This window comes from Bombus fervidus, chromosome 6 (genome assembly GCF_041682495.2).
Source record: "Bombus fervidus isolate BK054 chromosome 6, iyBomFerv1, whole genome shotgun sequence".
In the NCBI taxonomy this organism is placed as follows: domain Eukaryota; kingdom Metazoa; phylum Arthropoda; class Insecta; order Hymenoptera; family Apidae; genus Bombus; species Bombus fervidus.
In genome coordinates, this window is record NC_091522.1 from 17,892,924 (window position 1) to 17,914,203 (window position 21,280).

General features: G+C 45.7%; 1 protein-coding gene across 1 annotated transcript; it reads left to right on the plus strand.

Annotated features, from left to right (window-relative positions):
* The first annotated feature begins 13,146 nt into the window (after positions 1 to 13,146).
* LOC139988035 (homeobox protein Nkx-2.5) lies at positions 13,147 to 16,533 on the plus strand. Its single transcript, XM_072004952.1, has 3 exons — positions 13,147 to 14,280; positions 14,398 to 14,486; positions 14,705 to 16,533. The coding sequence occupies exons 1-3, from the start codon at positions 13,986 to 13,988 to the stop codon at positions 15,473 to 15,475; spliced, it is 1,155 nt and encodes a 384-aa protein (XP_071861053.1). The 5' UTR covers positions 13,147 to 13,985; the 3' UTR covers positions 15,476 to 16,533.
* Positions 16,534 to 21,280: the final 4,747 nt, after the last annotated feature.

Consider the following 21,280-nt stretch of genomic DNA (forward strand, 5'->3'; position numbering starts at 1 on the left):
CTCGAGTCCAAAGTCAGTCCACAGCAGCCGTAGCAACGATGACGGATATAATCGGATTATGAAAATTTCTTGCGTATCTCAATGTTTTTGCGTTGGATACGGTGACGGACGAGATTGCGCCGTGTTGAAATCTCGAACAGTATCATCTCATATTAACCTGCTCGTCCAAACTAATCTTCTTCCGTTCGATAATAATCTCAATCCTGCAGTTAGTTGTAGTCCACTTAGTTGTTACAACGTGCATCATACACGCTGATGGCGGAAGATTCGTGCGATCGTAGAGTACGCTTTCAGCGATGAACCGTGACGCTCGAGGAGTTAAGAACGTAAGAAAGTTTGTTAACTACAAACGAGACAAGAATACCGCTATATTTAAGTTCAACGCTATCCAAAAACTACATGGTGTCGTTTATGAGTAATTAACCTGTTGATTGAAAAATCATTTACTAAACAGAAACTTCTATCGACTTGGAATTATAATGGAATTAATAAAGTCAGATTAGCTCCTTAGGTTGACTCGGTTCTGCAAACGTAAATACTTAGCAACTTGTTTCCAGGGTTTCGAAGCAGAGGAATTATTAGGCGCGGAAGGCGAACAATCCGATCGTGAGCGAAGAATAAATTTCCTATGGTGAACAGGTTAATTACTCGAAAGAAATATATTATTTAGCGAAAGACGAAGATTCCATTATTCGCTATTCGCCTTGACCATTGCTCTGGTAATATCGGACGAAACGTTCTCAACGATCGAAAATCAGATTAATCGAAGATTCGCCACGAACAAGCAAAACATGACACGCTAGCGTGCGAGCGTTTTATGGGAAGTAGAAAGGTGGAATTTTCGCGCGACCCAACCGCGTCCCCGATCGAGTAGAGATAGAAACACGGCCGAGGTGAAATCCCCTCGCACACCGGCCAAGGAGGTTTACGGGTGCCCTGCGCACCACTCATTAAGCATGGTAATGCTCGTTCACCTTGCAGATGGTGATCGGTAGGTACCTACTAATTACCCAAGGCTCGTTCTACCGATGCTGTTAGGACGAGACCGTACGGGAACAAAGATTTCGGGCCCACCAACGCGCGAGATCGACTAATTAATTCTTCTGCGAGTGCACACGAGCCGGCGTTGCCCTCTCCGTGCCACGAGCGAGCCTCTGCCCGTGTCTATCGAGAACCTTCGATCGCCCTCCCGACTCGTGGAATCTCCTTGAATTTCACGCGTTCCGATTAACGCTATCTGCGTGAATACAGGGCGCTGCGATCAACGTTATCGCGGTACGTTTAAAAGTATTCCGTGCAAATACAAGTTATAAACACATAAATACGAACACAGGATCCGACCAAGATTTCTCATAATTTGCGATAAATGATCGTGACGCGTCGTTTCCAATCGACCATTATGTAAAGAATGCATTCGTGTTCTTCAAGTTTCTACCAGCTACTCGATCAAGCAAAAGTAAAGTTTCCAACGCGTAGATTCAAATTGATTATGACCTCCTCCATGACTCCATGACGTTACGTAGTATTTTCGCGTAAGATGCTTCGACGTATCTACACCACAGAAATCTCCCGTTAGGGAACGATCGATCAAAGATCGAACGTATCTTACGAGTCGCTCGCCCGCTCTTTCGCTCCGACTCCTTCCAGAAGCTTTGCTTCTGTCCGATCGGGCTGTACCTCGGCGAAGCACCTCGGAAGACGATCTTTCCAATTGCGTCATCGTCAGCGTAACAGACGTGAATGTTTTCGAAACGGTCGTGTCTGTCCCCCCCACCAGGCGTCAAACGGAAAAGGCGGACACGGTGAAAGATTCGCGTCGGCGGCAATAATTATCCGGCAAGGGTCAAGTGGCGAGTGTCGGCCTGGGCCGTGAAGAAGGCCGCGCGCGCTGATAATTGACGTGGCAGATCGTCTCTGTGCCACGGCGCAGACGGACGGACCAAACGAGCGAAAGAGAGAAGGACGGGACGATCCGGAGCTGACCGTGAGTCGAAGCGGAGAGCTCGACTAAATGGCCGTGCGATGTTCGAGCGCGGCCTGAAAAGACATTCGTATCAATTATGGGAGGTAAAGTTTCAGTGCCCCGCTAAGGAGTCCGCCGCGGAGACAGAGCAGCGCCTTTCGAGCCAACTGGCCCGCTATATATTACCCAGCAGGGGTCCATCTTACCCCCTCCAATGGTGCACGCTGCCCTAACCTGCGCCCTCCAAGAAGAACGCCGTCTATTCTCCTTCATCCACCTCCTTATTCTCCTCGATCCTCTCCTCGCCCCCTCCTCACCCTCTCACTCTCACTCTCACTCTCTCTCCTTTTCTATCCTCTTTTTTCTTCTTCCGACGCATTTCTACCTCTTTCGTCCGTTCGTTCGTGAACCGTGTTTCTTCTGGCCGGTTTCTAGTACAAATTAAATTAATTTTCAAGGGGCCGACATTATTCTCTTATGAATTCCACATAGGGGCCGGGGCCCGTGACCCGTGGAATGGAGATGTTTTCACGTGCCGCTCACGCTCACGGGACGCTCGGCTACACCCTGGCCCGGCCGCCCATTAGTAAAACCCGCTTTCTTTCCTCGCTTTCTTTATACCTTGTTCATGAGCTCTATCTGCGCCACGGATCTCTCCCACGTCCATATTGCACGGGGATGGTCACATTGGCGATAGTGCCTTCTACCATTTTCACCAGCTTTCAACGCGGTGCGACACGTGAATAATTTTCCTTACGAAGTAAATTCTTTTCGATCGTCTGGAAAACACTTGCAGCGTAGCCTGCGTGCCACGACGTATGTCTGCCCAAAAAATCTCTTACCAGGGCAGCCTCCTATCTAGGGCAGAACCTATCGTTCACAGCTTTCCACGAACAATTTCAAACCTCATCGACTGCGCAACCTCCCATTCGGCGCAGTCTCGTTCCGAGCGTAGAAAAACAAGAGGAAAAAGCAAGCTAGAAGAATTAATTTCAGCTCAATTTCCGATATCGGCCGTGCCTCGCCGTTGAATCGTCGAGAAGTCTGGCTTGAAATCTCGTCTACGACCGAACGACGGGGTCAAACGTCGCGATAAGACGACCCAACGTGCTGCCAACGCCGAGACGATAAGCAATTTGTAACGTTCGGTCGAAACGGTAAAAAAATAAAGAGCGAGGAAACGGGGGGAAAAAGAAAAGGAACGGCGGACCAGAGACGCGGGAAGGAGAGCGGAGGGTACAGAGGAAAAAAAGGAACCGTTCGGTTGGCAGCGACGTCGGCGAACAGATATGGAGCGTCACGGCCCCGTCGGCTCTTGCCGTGATGAAACATAAATGTTACTCCCGCTTGTGTAATTCATGTCTAAACTATTTAGATAAGCCGTTATCGCGTACAAACGAGCCACAAACTTGAACCTCCACGCTCTCGCCACCCACCCTACGACGCTAGCCCCCCTTTTCTGCCCTCTGTTATCCGCGTTTGCGTAATCTCGATCCTCCTTCTATGCGGCCGTCATCGTTTCCCTCGCAGCTCCGTTGAATCGCGTCCGACGATTGTTTCGTCGTTACAGCCAGATTAGTTTCATCGTCGCACATCATCGACCAACGAGGAGAACTCTTCAGCAGCTTCTAAAGCGTTTCATCTCGCTTTGATCTCGAGCATGCGTTTATTAAGAATCTGTATCCAATCGAACGTGAAGAAAGAGCAGACAGGCTTTATTATATTCGTGTTTATTACGTTGCAAGTTGGATAGATAATTTGAACTCGATACGCGTTATTTCAAGCGTCGTCGGGGTAAGAAACCAAGGGAACCTCTTTGTCACGCTGATGATTTCGTTGTGCAACGCGCGCCGAGTTATCGCGATCGAATGAATTTAGAAGCTGTTGCCAAAGCAACGTTATTTCCGTGCGTATGAATAGCTGCTCTGAACTATCGCAGCTTCCGACCGTCGACCGTAATCGACTCGATGTTAGATACCCTTTTGATCGCGTCGTTATTCCGAGAAAAGTGTTCCATTTATTAATTGCGGCTGTACAAATTAAAATCAACATCTACCACGAAAAAACAACACATAAACAACACTCGGATAAGTAGTACTTAGGATCCTAAAATCCGTCGATCGTCACAACGAATTGACAGAAAGCAACCGATCTATGGTAATCGTTTTAAACAAACTAGCCCCGCTTTCTCTTCGAGCGTGTCGACTAGCGCGATCGAACGCCACGAAGAACAACGATCTTGTTAATTTCCGGCCGATGAGACGGAAACTTAATTAACTATCTAATAGGAATAGAGGAGGCGAGCGTTGAAGGAAACGCTTGTAAGCCGTACGGTAAGAAAACCACGAAATGATGCGAATCAAATCTTACGCCTCGGTAGACGTTAATTACATAGTAACGTGACCGAGGCGCAAGGCCACAAAAACGATTTCGAACGAGCCAACAGCGATTTCCAGATTACGAGCGCGAACGAAAACGAGTTCTACAGCGATTAATCATAGATCGATTTCCTTGCCGCTCGGCCACCGCTCCTAGTAATATTTAACGTAGTCACCGCGGTGCAACGCGGAAAGAAATCGAATTACACATCAACGATCTATCGATCTATCGATCGTTGTCGCTGTTCCACGCCGATATCCATGTAATTGCCAGCATTTTATTTGTCCCGTTGATAATTAATTGGGAAACATTGATTAGAGAATTAGTTAACTCGCGGTTATCGTCGCATAGTTTGTAGTTTCGACCGATAAGAGTAGATAGATAAATTGGAAAATTAATACAGGAAGAACGTTCGAGATAAGCATGGTATAACTGTTGCTAAACAAACTGGAACGACGCGAGCGTTGCATTATTAAAAAAGGATTTAACGCTTTCAAAGTTTTCTCGTCGACGCGATAAGATTCGAGCTAATCGATAAACGGGGACAATTTTATTATATCCGGATGCGAACAGTGAGTTTCGGATGCCGACAAAGCGAGTTTGGCTATCTAAAAACGTCGAGGAACGATGCCAGTTCGAGGCTGCATTATTAAAGATGAGCTCGTAACAATATCGAACCGGCAGACAAATTGGACCACCCTGGGCCTACCCCCTGGTGCACACGACGCGCTGTCCAAAACAAAAACCATCACCGAAGCTACCAGCTGAGATATCAAGATAACGACGATCCCGACAGAGAAGCTTGTCTTGTACGCGAGGAATTCGACTACACGATATTTTCGAGGATTCGATCGACCGTCGCGTCGCGTCCATCGATACACGCTACCCTGTAAGAGAATTCGTTCCGATTCTTCGACTTGCAGCTGCGAGAGAATTACCGAAGCACTCTTCGATGCAACGGAGAATCGTGAAATTCAGTCTTTCCATTGTAAACAAAAATATGCTTGACGAATAACAATTTTGCGTATAGACGAGATATCGATTAATCCTTGTTCATCCCTTACATCGACTCGATATATAATTCTATCTAATTTTCAAGCGAAAAAATTTGCAAATCTGTACGACTATCGTGGCCTTTTATCGTAACGATAGTCGAACGCCAAGAGGCAAATTAATTAAGTTGAGAAAATGAGGGGACTTGGAAATAAAGCCTGTCCGTAGTTTGCCAACTTAGTTTCGCGTATAAGCATCGAAGAAGTTGGTACGATATTGCCACGAGCTACGAGGACGCTTATTAATCGGCGTAGCTAGAGCTCGATCACCTTGCGCAAATTACCCAGAAGCCTCGAATCACCTTAACCGGTAAACGAGACGCTAGAGATCCTGACGCGTTTCGCTGGCCGCGCACGTTCATCAGAAAACGCAGTCGGTGTTGATTTATTCTGAAACGCGCGTTGATCACCGTCCACGCACACGAGACACCTTCGCAAATTACGGAGGATCCCTTAATGATTCTCGGTGCACGCTCGGGGACCCTCGCAATCTCCCCTGATGACAGAAAGGTAGAACAGAAAAGAATGTTAATCTCCTATTCTCTACAGCAGCGTCCCGATTTTTTGCCCTGCTCCCAGCTCGCCCCTTCTGGCCTTATTTTTCGTGATTTATGACGCTTGGAAACGCGGGTCCGACTTTTTCTAGGCCGGTCAGCCTCTGGAACGGTCTAAAGGTCCCGGCTAATTTCGTAATACACCGATTCGTGGCCGCTGCTCGAAATTCATTAACGTCCGATAACCGATTGAGATATCGCCGCCAACGTTTTCCCTCGTTAACGATCTCGCCCTGTCGACCCGTGGGCCGATCGTTTTTCTTCAACGATAATCCTGCTTATTGAATTTCTCCGCATCTCTCACCCTTTCCCCCCACCCCTGCTTTATTTATGGGACATCCTGTCCCCGAGATTTAGTGATCGCTGACACGGATATCGTTTTCGGCTGCCGCGTACGATTGCCACGCATTATGAATCACATGGATTCTTTTTTTCCTCCGATTCGATATTCTCTTCTTTGGGAAGTTGGTAAATTAGCTGCAAAAATACGACGATAACTTTTTCATTTTTACAAGATGCGCCAATTGTCTCGTTAAGGATTCTGTCCGATTTGATAATTACAATAACGGTTTAATTTAACACCAATCGGGATACCGTAAGGTTTGTTCGTTAATTTTTGATGATTCAGGGGGTTGAAGAGTCGTTGGAAGAAAGAGGGTGTCGCCATCTGGTCGAACAACGGCGAACGCTATTGAGAGAACGACCGACGAACGATATCTTTTGAAATACGTATTGTCGTCGGTAAAATAGGTTTCTCTGTTCTGTTCACAACGTTGACTTTGGAAAACGTAAAAGGCGATCGTGTATCCTCGGTAGATAAGTCGACGAACTATCGCGCCTAAGCGACGATTTCCACTGGTAAGTTACTGCTCGAGCAAAGTGTACTCACGAAATGACGAGACGTAAACGTATGTAAAAACAACTACCATATACCTACGTACAAAATCTTCTCGAAACTTAAAAAATAAAATTGGCTAACGCGATCGATCCCCGCTCAACATCCGATATAATTCGCATTATATTTGTAATACTTTATTCGATGTAACCAAGTTTGAACCAATTTTAATCATGGCAAATGCGAAAGATTACTATCTCGACCGTATTATCCGGATAATCCCAAGTATCCGAAGCATTCAAACCACTTTAAGGGACCAATGAAAGTTGACTCTAAAAGGGATCGGAGTTTGTTGACACGAAGTTCCAGTAAGGTAATCCAGGGATCGGAGATATCCTCAAGTGGCACCATAGACACGCTTCCCTGCTTCTTTTTTCCTTACAGAAAGAAACAGTCGGAACGTGTCTTAATTTGACGTAAAGTTTATTAACGACACTTTGACGTTCTGTCCTTCCACTTAAAAGTTTACAGATTTTTTCAAGAAAGCAGAGACAAGATAGCGCTCTCGGTTCTATCCATCTTCCGCCAGGACGTAGCTTCGAAAAAACTCTCGTTAATTTATATCGGCTTGCGTCAAATAAATTTACGCGAAAATTATACAAATTTCACGTAAAATATCTGCGTAGAAAAGACACGACGCTTCATTTCTCGAAGTAGAAATCGCACGATCCGCTTGTTGGAAACTCTATTCGCTTGTAAATCGCATCGCATCGCTGCAAAGGAACAATGGCGATAATACCGCACCCGCGTGTCCGACGTCGAGAATACGGCGATCTCGCGTCGTGACGTTGACCAGAGCACGTGGATCGCTCTTGTCTTAGCGTTTAAGTATCGAACAACAAATAGAAGACGTCGGCCGGCTATCCAATTACCCGGTTGTTCGCTACCGATGCCAGCAACGTTCGTGGTTATAAATAAGCTACGCGTAACGCGTCTCGCCTCAACCGGCAATTAACCCATCGAATTATTACCCGCGTAATTAGTAATTAACAGGTCGTCCTTCGACCCTCGTAAAATCACAATTATTTCGAAGAATTAATCGCGGCAAAAATCGACGCCAAGATCGATAAGATACGAACGAAAGGACGCGAGGAATTTAAAGGAGCGTGAGCCGATCGATTTGTCGCAGGTTTGGAAAGAGCAGTCTCTCTAGGCTTAACGAGAGACGGAAAAGGCGCGGAAAGAAGAGGGAGAAGAAAAGGCGCAGGAAGGAACGAGTGGCCAAGCTGTATCATCGAGGCGAAGTTTCTGGCAAACGTGGCTGCGTTTTCGGTTGCAACGCAGAAAATAAAAGGAGGGATGCGCCCGTCTAGACATCCAGATCCACGCAATTGTCTGGCCCACTCGTGAGAAAACTTCCTAACGCGCCTAACTTCAAAAATCCCATTTCTGGACTCTTCCGACACAATAGAGCGACTGCAATAGAGTGACCCTCTCTCTTGACAAACGGTTGGTCTTTGCCTCCGTTTCCTCGATTTCTCAGCGTTTGCCAAACGACGCTTGAAATTAATTAACAGACTTGGATTCGATGGATCGCGAGAATCCGTCTGGACGATTGTGGCTAGACGAACGAATAAATAAATATTTCTCTGTACCGCTTGCGCTTGCTGAAATTTTTACTGGATAAAGACGATCTGGTACTACGAATAATTAACTCACCAACTGATTTATAAACTGAGAAAACCGAGCACAAAGTTCGAAAGGTTTGACGTTACCGAATGGAATTGCGAGTTAAAAGAACCGGATGTTTGTCGCTTTCTAAGTAGAATTTTCTTCGTGTTATTATAAATTTGTCTTCTGTGTAACAATCGAACATACGCAGAATGGTCAATTACATTTTTTTGCAAAATAGAGTCGAAACAGTTGAAAATTAGAGAAAGAATTGATCCGATACGCATCTATGCACTTGGATCGTTGCAATGAAAAGAGGGACAGTTTTTCGGTTTCCCGCGAGATAGGCCACGAATATATCGCGATCATTCTCGTTTTTCCTTGCCCACAGGTGACGATAAACGATATACCTATTCCAGATAAAGAGTCGGTCAGATATCTGGCCATGATTCTGGACAGAAGATCGACATGGAAACAACATATCTTGGATAAATCCAAACGACTCGAAGTAAAATTTAAAAAATTCTACCGGCTCGTCGGCCGACCTTCCAACTTAAACACGCAAAGTAAAATTACACTATACAAAGCCATATTAAAATCTGTTTGGACCTATGGAATCCAACTATGGGGAACAGCAAGTAATTCCAACATAGAAACTCTCCGACGATTCCAATCGAAAACCTTAAGATCCCTAATAAACGCACCTTGGTGCGTCACCAGCGAAACGATACATCACGACCTCGAGATACCCACAGTCAAAGAAGAATTATCCAAATTCAGCGATAGACGTAGCATAAAAGTTAACAACCACCAAAACCCTCTAATTACTCGACTACTCGACACGTTGGAACAGATCCGCAGATTAAAAAGACGTTACACCTTAGATCTAAGCGCTAGATTCAAATAGAATCAAACATACTATAAACACTTATTAGCCGTGCCATAGTACCACGCCAGATAAATTTACTTAAAATTCTCTAAGGAGAACTGATTGTAAAATAAACGCAGATTAAAAAAAAATAATTCTCGTTTTTCGTTCCGATAGCTTCGATATCAAACGCAATTCTTGACGGACGAACGACAAGACGGACGAAGAGGAAGAAACCTTCCGGTAATTCTCATTGCCGAATGACGACCGTGTTACGGTAATTATACGTAATTTTTCACGGTCGTCGGTACGAAACATATGGACGATAAAAACGCTTCTTCCGGTGTGGAATCGACCTGTCGCGCTTGTCTACCGATGGTGTTGTCTCGTTGCTGGTCGCGTAAGGGAGGGATAAGGAAGAGAAAGAGCAGATCCTGGAAACACGGGCCCTCATGGGCGGCATCCGACCCCCCACGATCCAGGAGGCTAGACGATACGGCAACGTGCGCTACGGGATTTTTCTATAAACTGTACACGGATAGTTGGCCATCGTGGAGGCCGCATGCGGCTATTTAGACGAGAGGCGACGGCACAAAGGACCCTTTTGTACGGGCCAACACGGCCAGCCCGTGTTGCAACTGGACACCACATTGCAGCAGAGAAGAGAGCTTCTCGATTGCAAAGCCTCGTTACGCGAGCACGATTCCGCGCGAGGAAGGAACCACTTGTCCTGTCCTGCGCGTGGAAATTGTTTCCCGTTTTCCGGCACCATCGCTAATTACACGCGAGACAAATTTTCGTCGATAAACACTGAAAGATCGAAGGCTGGAGACGACGAGTTCGAAGCATCGTATTTCATCGCTGTTCCGTATCCTATATTTTATACATATACGGAGATCAGCGATGACGTTTATCGCGTAAAAGACGCGAAGAAGTAAGAAGAATTCTCGCGATACGAAGCAACGTAACATTATTAAATGGTAAAAGTATTTAGAAGCTACGAAGAAAGAATGTCACCGAGCCTGCCATTTACTCGAACAGACGCGATCGTTCAATTTTCCATAGCGATCTTTCGATTCTACCATAAACGAACTACAAATGAACACGTTACGAATAACATTATGAATAACGACTCTATACTCTCGCGTCGATCTTGCGTCAATTTCATCGGATCGAACAAGACTTAATTCATTAGAATCTGCACATACACGTTACGAGTACATACACCTAACCGATCAACTCGTATCAGATTTCATTCAGTTTCAATTCCCGTAAAGTTGCCCGTTGTTCACCCAACGTTGTTCTCCTTTACGTTTCAGCGATATATTCAAATATCGTACATGCAAATGTATATTTAAAAATCACGTTGAGAGACCTTAGAAAGTTAGAAACCGACAGGGCAAACGAAGCGGGTGCATTTAAGGTTGTCGCGTCGAGTAGGCAAAGATCGGAGAGCGTAGTAGAAAAGGAATGGCCGAGATTTTCCAGATCTTTCCGGGGAAAAAGTGCACGGTCTATGGAGAATTGTTTAAAAATCGAGCGACTTTGGGGCGCGGTGGCTTCACACGACGCAAGCTCTCCAGACGCCGGCGCCGCTTTCCCACAATTAAGAAGGCGCCTCGGTATCTCTTGGCGCCTACCATGCATCACACGGCCACACATTCACGCACGCACGCACGCACGCACGCACGCACGCGCCGTCTCCGTGTAATTCCGCGTACTTTCCACGCGTAGAATAATAAACAGCCGTCTCGGTTGGCAAGGGTTGTCGGTGGTTGCTATTCGTTCGCGAATTAACAACGAATTCCGGAGCCTCTTAAACGAGACACCATTGATGTTCAATAGCTCTTTTGCAAAAGTCGCAAGCGCAGAGTGTTCGGCAACGAACGTTTCTCGATCGACGATTTTTTCCAACAGCGTGAAATTGCGCGTTTACGCGACACGACGGATCAGATCCGCAGGCTAAAAAGACGTTACCCTATAGATTTAAGCATTGGATTCAACTAGAATCAAACGTACGATAAACACTTATTAAACGCGACATAGTACCACGCCAGAATAATTTACTTATAATTCTCAATGAGAATTGATCGTAAAATTCTTCCAAATAAAAAAAAAAAAAAGAATTTTTTGATCGTAGAAAATTTTGCAGTTTCTTGACGAGAGGAAAAATTTGAGACATAACGCGCGGAGTAATTAATTTCTCACAGTCGGCGATTTTGCCGAAAACAGAGGCATAAATTGTTAATTGGCAAAGCGTCGTCGGTGACTGTTTTTCGTTTGCGAATCAGCGACGAGTGCAACGAGGCAGCGTCGAAACGAAAGATCTACTTTGGAAGAATTTTAAACGCAAACTTCTCGGAAATCTTGTCGAGAATATCATCGATGATCCGTAGGATACTAGACGATAGGAACGAAGAGTACGATTACGTTTTTCAAATCCATCGACAAGCGCGAGAGGTTTGCAAGGAAAAAATATACAAGACTGGATGGTGTGTTGTTTCGAGAATTACACAAAGGACCAGGTAGACCGAGCGAGACTCGAACAGAGCGATTTTTCGAATTCCAAATCTTTAGGACATAAAGCGTCAAGGGTTCGGTGTGTTCTGAAAGACGCGTCTGGTGTATGTTACTTTCGACTCGTCGATGTCGCGGACTCGAGGATGAACCACGAGGATCTCGTCCTGCCGTCGCATCGGCCAAGAAAAATGAATTGTTTTGTTTTCATTTCCAAGCCCGTTCCAAACCCGTTCCAAGCCCACCAGCGATCCCATCGTGAAATCGATACCCCGTGATCGCTATAACTTGTCACGTTTCTGACACCCCTGATGAGTTTCGTTCCTTTAAAAATTTGACAGATATCGTAGCTGCAAAAGAAGAAAAAAGAAGAAGAAGAAGATGAGGAAGAAGAAGAAAGAGAAGAAGAAAAATACAAGCAGAAACTTTCGAGAATGGATAAAGATTTGTGATTCGATCCAAACGTCTTTCAAAGACGCGATTAATTACCAATAAATTTCTGATTTATGCGGCACTTTTGGTTGATGGATTTGAGTTGCGGGGTAGGGGGATCACTGGTGAGACGGTAGAAGGCGGTAATCACGCGAATCGAGATTTAATCGCCAGTTTTAGAAGCCTCGTTCACGGTATGTCTGGATTGGTTCGATTGTTGGAGCATAGGCGGGCCTTCGGTCTTCTCCTCCGCCCCAACGTTAGTCGCCGCGTTATGGCTGACCCACGGCAAAAACCGATTTGCCATCTCCTTGATCGACCCCGCACTTCCGATCCTCGTAATTATCACGCGACGCGAGGATCGGTCGAATTTTTTTCACTTAACCGAGCTCCGACCTATTCCGTGCCCCGATACTTTGCGTACAGACGGGGAAAACACGCTGCATGGAATTCGACGTTACCGCGCGTCATCGACGGTCGATAGCTTGTCGTACAAGATGCTTTTGTATAAACGTTTGCCAACAACACGAACTCGGTAATCGTACTTAACTCCGAAACTGTATTTAGGTGGTCATAGATACCCGACTCCGAATGACATTCGGGAATCTCGTAAAAAGCACATAAAAAAAGAAACGACCAACCATCGAAGCTCGCCCCTAAAGCCTCTCTTCTATAGAAACATTGCCTAAACAAGTAGGAAAAAGGGCTGGAAATATCAGAGACTACCGTATACGATCGATCATTAAAAGCACACCGAAACTCGTTAAAAGAGACGAACGGGAGGGAAGCAATTAACTCGATTTCGTGCATCCTAAACTTCATCCCCGACTTATGCAGTTGTGAAAAAAAAAAAAAAAGAAACAAGAAGGATAGTTTCCCTTTCGTCGACTATCGCAAACTGCCTGCAAATTATTCATCGACCCAAAGACAAATTAAAATCTCCAATCGGAGGACGCGACCACCCCGTAGAACCGATGTTTGCGCTGCTCTACGAGGCTCACAGACGTGGTGGGAGTGTGCTGGTAAAAATCAGCCGCGCTCGCACGCACACCCACCTCCTGTTCCTGTGTGTGGACCACGGAGGAGAAACCAACACTTGACTCCCTCTGTCAGAGCAAGTCGCATTGTGCGTCTGCCCTCCGGCCTGACCGTTCAACCGTGGCCATCATCCCCCGAGAAGACGATCCGCGGGCGTTCGATGCGGTGCTCGCGCGTGTCCACGGTTCCAACGAGTCGCTCGAAATCTTTACAGTTTCGTTCGACAGCCCTTGCCGGTAACGATATCCTTTCGCGACGTTTCAAACGCGATTAACCCCGCACCACAGACGAGAAAGTTGGCTCGAGTTGTCATCGGAGATTACCGTTAGTTGAAGTGGACGACGGTTGAAGAGTCGGTGGTTGGAAGCTGCGGAATTATCGTTGTTCGAGCACGTCGTCCGAATGTCGTAAAACGTTTTTTAGCGAGTTTCATGGCTGAATACCGGGCTTCTTCTAAACGGAGATCGCGCGAGTTCTTCGAGTGGCACTGTTCTTTTGGAGGACAACGATGAAATCGTAGAATTTGTCGTCGACGAGCAACAACGAAACGAGGATTTTGGTACAGGTCGCGCGTGTGTTCGAAAAGTGACTCTTTGCACGATAAAAGCATCGGAAAGTGAAGTTTGTCGTTCGAGTATTTGCAAGAGTCGTCAACATTGCTCGAGAATGCGTTAGAATGTTGCCTTCCTCGGTTTCCGGAACCCCGTTCAGCGTCCGCGACATTCTCAGCGAGGATCAGCAGCTTGGAATCATGGATTGCTACCCGTCTGTCCACCATCAACATCAGCTTCAACAACAACACGTGCCTCAGGAATATTACGGTTATAATATCGTGCCGGACAACAACTGGGACGTGGAAAAGTTCAAGGAACAATCGATGCCGAGTTATCCTCACTATCCTGACTTGAGTCACGTTCATCAGTTGAATCAGATCGCTGCTCCGTACCAGGATCCACCGGTTACAGAGGACGGTGCGTAAGATCGATGTATATCGTGGCCGATGTTTTGTCTTCGCTTCGCGATGCTCCGATCTTTTATCATCCGTTCGATCCATTTTCTAGCCATACAGTATCGGCAATGTTTTACAGGTAACGTGGTTACATCGAGCAAGACGGAGCTGCGAAAGAGTCAGTCCGGCAAGAGGACAAAGAGGAAGCCGAGGGTGCTATTTTCCCAAGTAAGTAATAATAGTAACGATCACGGACGTAATTTTTAACGATAATTTTAACATAATAATTTAAGCATAATTGTTACGATACTTCAAACAATTAAATTTCCCAACAAGACTCTTTTCGCTACCATAATCCTCCTGCTAGATGCAGTTTCGTTCGTGCTTCCAGCCCTATTCGAACGTTCTGTTAATCTCGACTGAAAACTACCACCGATTTCTTACAGAACCAAGTGTACGAGCTGGAACAGCGATTCAAGCAGCAACGATACCTAAGCGCCCCAGAAAGGGAACTACTGGCTCAGACTCTGAAACTCACCAGTACCCAGGTGAAGATCTGGTTTCAGAACCGACGGTACAAGAACAAACGCGCGAGGTTAGAGGACGCGGAGAAACTTCAAGCTCAGAACGCGAAGAACCAGTCTCTGAAGAAGATCCACGTGCCGGTATTGATCAGAGACGGTAAACCGAACATCCAGGAATCCTACAATCCTTCGTACTGGTCCAACATCAGGCCAGAGCTCGGCGTTTCGATGCAACCCGACTTTCGAATGAACGAAATTCGACCGAGCCCCGAATTCAGATCGACGAACGACATGAGGATGGACACGAATATCAGTCCCGAGTTTAAGACAGAAATCGGCGCCGATGTCGCCGGAAAATCGAGTTTGAACGGAGAGATACAAGCCGCCAGACAACACGTTCTCGTTACCACGGATTTCCGAAATAATTTGTCGACGGATCCTCGAGCTACCGTGCACGATTGTCACAGGCAAATGAAAGGGAACGCGAGTGGCAACGAAGCGGCGCCGTATCCAGATTTGAAAAATATTTCCACGGAGAGCAAGATCATGGTGAGCGACGGTAGACCGGTGATGGACGTCTCCAGCAGCGATTACGGATTCTCCAATTACTTGGGTCCGGCTAACTATCAGATGCAGTACGTCAATTACATGGAACAGGTGCCTATGGACCAGAATCTACAACGATTGTGGTAGGAGAAGATTTCGAGATTTCAATGTTCTACGCTGTGTTCTCTGTTATGTATCAACCGTGTCGTTGAATCTCTGATCGAGTTAACATACAGTAAGTTTACGTTGGTAGAAAAATCGAAGCAATTTTTCGAAAGGACACGGTTGAGCACGTGGAGAGATTGGAAAAGCCGTATTCCATGAAATTTAGAAGATTTTGCGGTTCAAACGAAAGTGTTTTACGACTTAGGGTTCCGCTTTCGATTCGAGTGCGTCGCGGCCAAAGCTTAGATATTAGGAAATTGTTCGATATCGTAAGAGAATCGAGATATTTCGAGTATTATTTTTGTAATCGATGGTTTCGGCCTTCCGTCGCTTGTATCGCTAATCTTTTAGACTTCAAGTGTAAGTTACGTTCGTTAAAGTCAAATTTCTAATACTTCGATAGTCGAAAAGCGAGATAAATAGAAAAATAAAAAACAGAAAGTCGGACGATTTATCCGAAAATGTCCAACGTCGTTTGCGAGAATGACGGTTGACAAAAGATGGAGAATCGCGTGACAACGTTACCAAACAGGTAGCCAAAGAACAATCGTGGCTGGTGCATCTTTCGATCACCGCGATTGCGATAGTTTTAAGTTCGACATAGTTAGACTGTAAGGCCTACAGGCAGCTGTATTTCATTTTCTTCTTGTTTCTCCTCCTTGGTTCTCTTGTAGTTAGGTAAGATACTCTCCCCTTCGAAATAGTAACGCGCCGCTCAAGAAGCCCGAACGGAAATTGCTTCAAGTGGCTTTTGCGGAAACATCAGTTACCTCGTATTCCGCAGACCCCGCCTTTCTCGTAATTCTGTTTCTCTTTTCTTTTTTCTTTTTGTCTCTTTGCTCTTGGCAATTCGGTTCTCTAATCCGTCGAATACGTTTACAACCGGAGAAATCGCGAGAACTTTACTTCGATTATCGCGCATCGAATGTTTCTTTCGGTGGAAAATCTGCGATACTAAGCCGCACTTTTGTACCAACGTTCACGATTGATTACGGAAACAAGGATACGAGAAAATAAATAAAACGAAAGAAACGACTAAATCCTGGAATCGTTTTACTTCACCTTAGCCACCGTTCCCAAAGTAAAATGCTCCCTTTCTAAAAATATCGACACGTCAAAAGCGTTCCTCTTGTCCTATTAAAAAATTCCGACATCGCGAGATCGATCGATCGATCCTCGCAGAAGTTGTGCCAAATTTCAACGCGAATCTTTCTATACGCGCGGTTACAGCGTTTCGCCGCGAGAAACATCGTCTAGGTCGATAAAACAAAAATATGGCGAAATGGCATTTATAAATAGGTGAGTTCTGACAGCTTGAGCGAAGCCATGGGTTAGCTTTTAGGTTATCGCGCGAGCACGACGGGTCATCTGGCAGTCAAGTGCCTTCACATAGACGATTCATCGTCGGCGTAATCGTTGTTCATGGTGCTACCGCCGCCATAAAGGACCATGGGAACAAGCTGATAAAAATGTCGCTGCCGATGTTTCAGCCGGATCGCGTGGCCTTTCCCATATACGGCCTTTTCACCTTCCACGACTAGCCCCAGACACCACCCTTCCGAAACGGAGAGTCGACTCCGCCTCTGGCCGCACCTGCGAAGCACCTGCCCGCACTTGTTCCTCGAGATCGACTTCCGTTCGGCGGACGTGTTCCAGATACGTTTCGTCAGGCATCCGCCTACGCGTTAATTTTCATTCGATAACGAACAAATCGTACGACGAATAGGATTGGGATATTCGCGCGAAAGGTATTCGTTATTGCTTGTAACATTAAACGCGGTGGGTTTGATCTGTATAATACGATTCTAAAATGATTAAGTATCTGCGAAAATACGAGAGATTCGAAAAAACGTTGTGAACGAAAGTTGGACGGATTAGTTAGAACAGAACGTTCAGATGGACGGAGCTTGAAGATTCTTGGCAAGATCGAGCTCTGAAATGTCTTTCGTTGCTCGTTGCGGCTCTCGTGTTTTTCGTACAAGCCATCTTTTTCGGACACTCGTCTACTTTTAAAATTACGACGACTGCCTTCCACATGCACGCCTATCCATCCATCTATCTATCTGTATCAATCGGAAACTGCGTCGTGGTGGTTTTTGATTCGATTAATAAAAAATAAAAATATAGCAGAATCGAGCAATTTGCGAACCAAATGGAATTCCTTCCGCGTTGCCAGCCTGAATTCTGAAAGCCCCCATTAGGAGGAGATCGTGTGTATTCGCATAATCAATCACCGCACGTTAAACTTCGAAACCCGATCCTATTTGCCTACGAACGGATAGAAAGCATCGTGGTTCGGTGAATATCCACCGAACGCGAAAGGGAACACAAAATGTTGATGCTGTTCAAATAAAGACGGGAGTGCATATGCATAGAACGCGCGGCGAATCGTTTGCATTTATTTAGAGACGACCGCGTTTATCCTCGACTCATTAATCACGTCCTATCTATCGTATTTCTTTCCTTCTGCTAACTTCGATCGAGTATATTATTTCAACGAATATCGAGCCGACGATTAAAAGAATGTGTAATTGCTTGGAGTAGAATTCTATTCGTAAACGAGTGGAATTCAAAGATCGTTCTGGTACCAAGTTGAAGTACTTCTGGATGGATAATGAAGTACGAACGCGCATTTTAACGATGCGAAATATGACGTCACTGACAGCTAATTATAGCGATGACGCTCGTAAATCGAATGGCACGGACAATTTTCTACTTTTTATCCTTACTTCGAAATATATTTTGTTACATCGACGTGTTAAAATGTCTAAAAAACGTTTCTGCGATTCTCTCTACGTTCCATTTCATACATAATTCTTTGTGCAAATCGTTCGTAGATAATCTGTTATACCGATGAAGGATAAGCCAACTTCTCGTACTATAGACATCTGTATAATCGGTCGAAAGTACAGCAGGAACGCTCCGAGATCACGGACGAGATACAGACGAAACATTAACATTGACTAAATATAGAATAGGCCTGACATTCGATGCTTCTTCGTGTTCCATATGTTCGCGTCTATCCTGCCTTTGGTCAACGGTCGCATTTCTATCCTCGGTCAATATCGGAGACGTTCGTCTTATCGACCGCGGTAAAAGTATTTCAAAGTTATTTCATCGAGTTCCCTTTCCAGCGCACTCTATGTCGTTCGCTCGAAAAGAACAACCTGATGTATTTTGTTAATATACAAATCGAATCGATCTATCACGAAACTACTCTGTTCAATTTCATTGCCTTTTAATGTTGGACCATCAAAGCGTAGTTTGATAGATTATTTGTTACATTTTCAATTTTGCCATTAATCCGAACGATTGACGAATAATTAATCGGCGTTCATTCTTTAATCACCGGTCGTATTACGGAGGAAATTTTGAGTCATCGGAAATAGCCTGGCTGTCATTCGTCTTTGAAATGCTCATTAATGCTAGAATCGGCGGCTACAAACGGCCGAAAATAGTACCGATAAACTAGCCAATCCGCAAACTACCGGAACCATTAAAAGAACAGGAGTTTCTGCTGTCATCTCGCCGTGGCACAGCAATCAACTCGCCTAACAAGCAATATAACGTGTCCTGATTCTTGGATTTTGGTTCGGTTATCCAAATATTAGTACGTACATCTTCCACAAAAAGAACCTGTGCGATCTTCGAACGATAAACCAATCGGTCTAAATCGATCCCTCGATTAGAAAAGGTTCCAAGCGCGATATAAATACCGCGAATAGAAGAAAGAACTGAAAAGTCGACATTCCATCTGGCAAGAGAGATCTCCGTCTCATCGAACCTAACGCGAACTTTTCGAAAGCTTTTTGGAAAAACAACCGCGGAACGTTACGAAACAAAAAAGCGTCGAGTTTACGGGCAGAATCTCGGCAGAAAAGATTCATTGAGCAATTTCCTCGGCTTAAGGGGCGAGACGTAAGGGGTGGCGAGAGAACGCAGGACTCAAAGGTAAACGCAGAGAGGATGAAACGGGAGGAAGAAGTAAATGAGCGAGAGGCAGTGGCGGCAGCGTATACTAAGCACTAATATTACATCTCTGGACTGACAGACGTGCGGACTTTAAAACCCAAGACTAACAAACAGTTAGCAGTCATCCGGTCTTCTTGTTTTTATATTCTTATGCCCGCCCATAGAGCACACGCATTGCCCCCTCTCTCCCTCTCTCACTCACTCTCTCTCTCTCTTTCTTTTTCCCTCTCTTCTTCTCCCTTTCAGCTCGCAGAGATCTTCGTTACTTTTCGTGTCGTCGAATGCCAGTTAAACGCCATCCACGAATTTCCTGTCTGATGTTCGAGGAACCAGCATCTATATTCTGCCCTTGGCGTTTCGCGTTTCGCGTTTCGCGTTTCTCCACCCTTCCGCAAACCGTCCACATCTCAACTTCGGCGATCTAACTTCGTACTTTGGCAAACACGACCAGATCTCGTTCGGATCTTTAGCGATCGAGACGTCTTTACCGATCCGCGAGATCCGCTATTTATAAAACGCGCGCGGTTACCGCGTTGGAAACAACGACTTCGGAACGGTCAGGATCGCAGCGATGAAAAGTGGCTGGAGGAGTTTCCACGGATCGGAGGTTGCTCGATCAGAGCGGCCAAGGCGAAAGGAAATATCCAAGTGGAACTCGTAAGAAGGCGAATCGCGGGGGCGAAGGTAACGGTGTTCGTTCGACGCGGGTAAGGAGGGGTTTGAGGGCAGGGGGAGGAGAAGGAGGTGGGAAGGGATGGCTGTTCTCGTTCGAGGGTAACTGAAATAAGGTATAATTTTCCGCGCCAATTAAGGTCTTTAAGAATTGCGACCAATTGAGCGGGAGGGTCAGGGCTTAGCTCTAGGGGAGAGATGTACCGACGAAGTCCCCCCTATAATTTATTATTGATTAGATCGAATCGAGAAAAAGAGAGCCGCGACCGTACGAAAGACCGTAGTCCGTCTTCGAGATCGCCGTCTTCGAGACGGCACGTTCTCTCTGTCTATCTTCTCTCTTTGCGAGCCTGGAATGGCTAATAGGGAAATGGCGGACGTCGTTTTTCCGGTTTGATTACCCGTCACCTGCTAATTGCCGATCCCTGTGCGCCGATCGATCCCGCAGAAATACTTGTCACGAGGGTGCCACTTTTAAGAACAGGGACGAGCTCGTCGACTTTTCGCGCGACTTTTCCTGCGCAATCTCTCGTTACCCGCGATAACTCGTGATACACGAATCGTACTCGTGATCGTGATCTTCGTAGATCGATCGACATGTATGTAGCAGACGATCACTTTCACGCTTTGATCGTAAATTAAAGAATAAAAGTCATCTATGCGTCCTTCGAACGCGTTCTTTCTCATAACTTTTCAAAGGACAGATATTTCTAATAATTTCGCTCTTGATAAGTAAGAATACGATCCGTCCGAAAACGATTAGTTACAGAATTTTTTTTCTTTTTTTTTTTATCGAAATGAAACGAACCAACGAGGAGAATTCCAAGAAATATCGCGGAAGGAACGTGGAATTATTTCCTCGTCGATATCTGGAACGCGCGAGGCCATCATCGGATCAAGTGAGGCGTGATCCACGCTCCTGTGGTTCACACTTAATTAAACCTCCATAGGAACTCGGCTGATAGCACGTGGCGGACAATGCTGCAAGTCTTTAGCGGCGATTGTTATGTAAAGCACACCCTATATATGCACCGCTCGTCTCCTCTCGACTCGATACGAGACGAGAAGTACGTACGAACCGTAACCGTCTCTATCTACCCACATCCACAGCCAGAGTAACTTTTTGAAAGCGTTAGACACGAT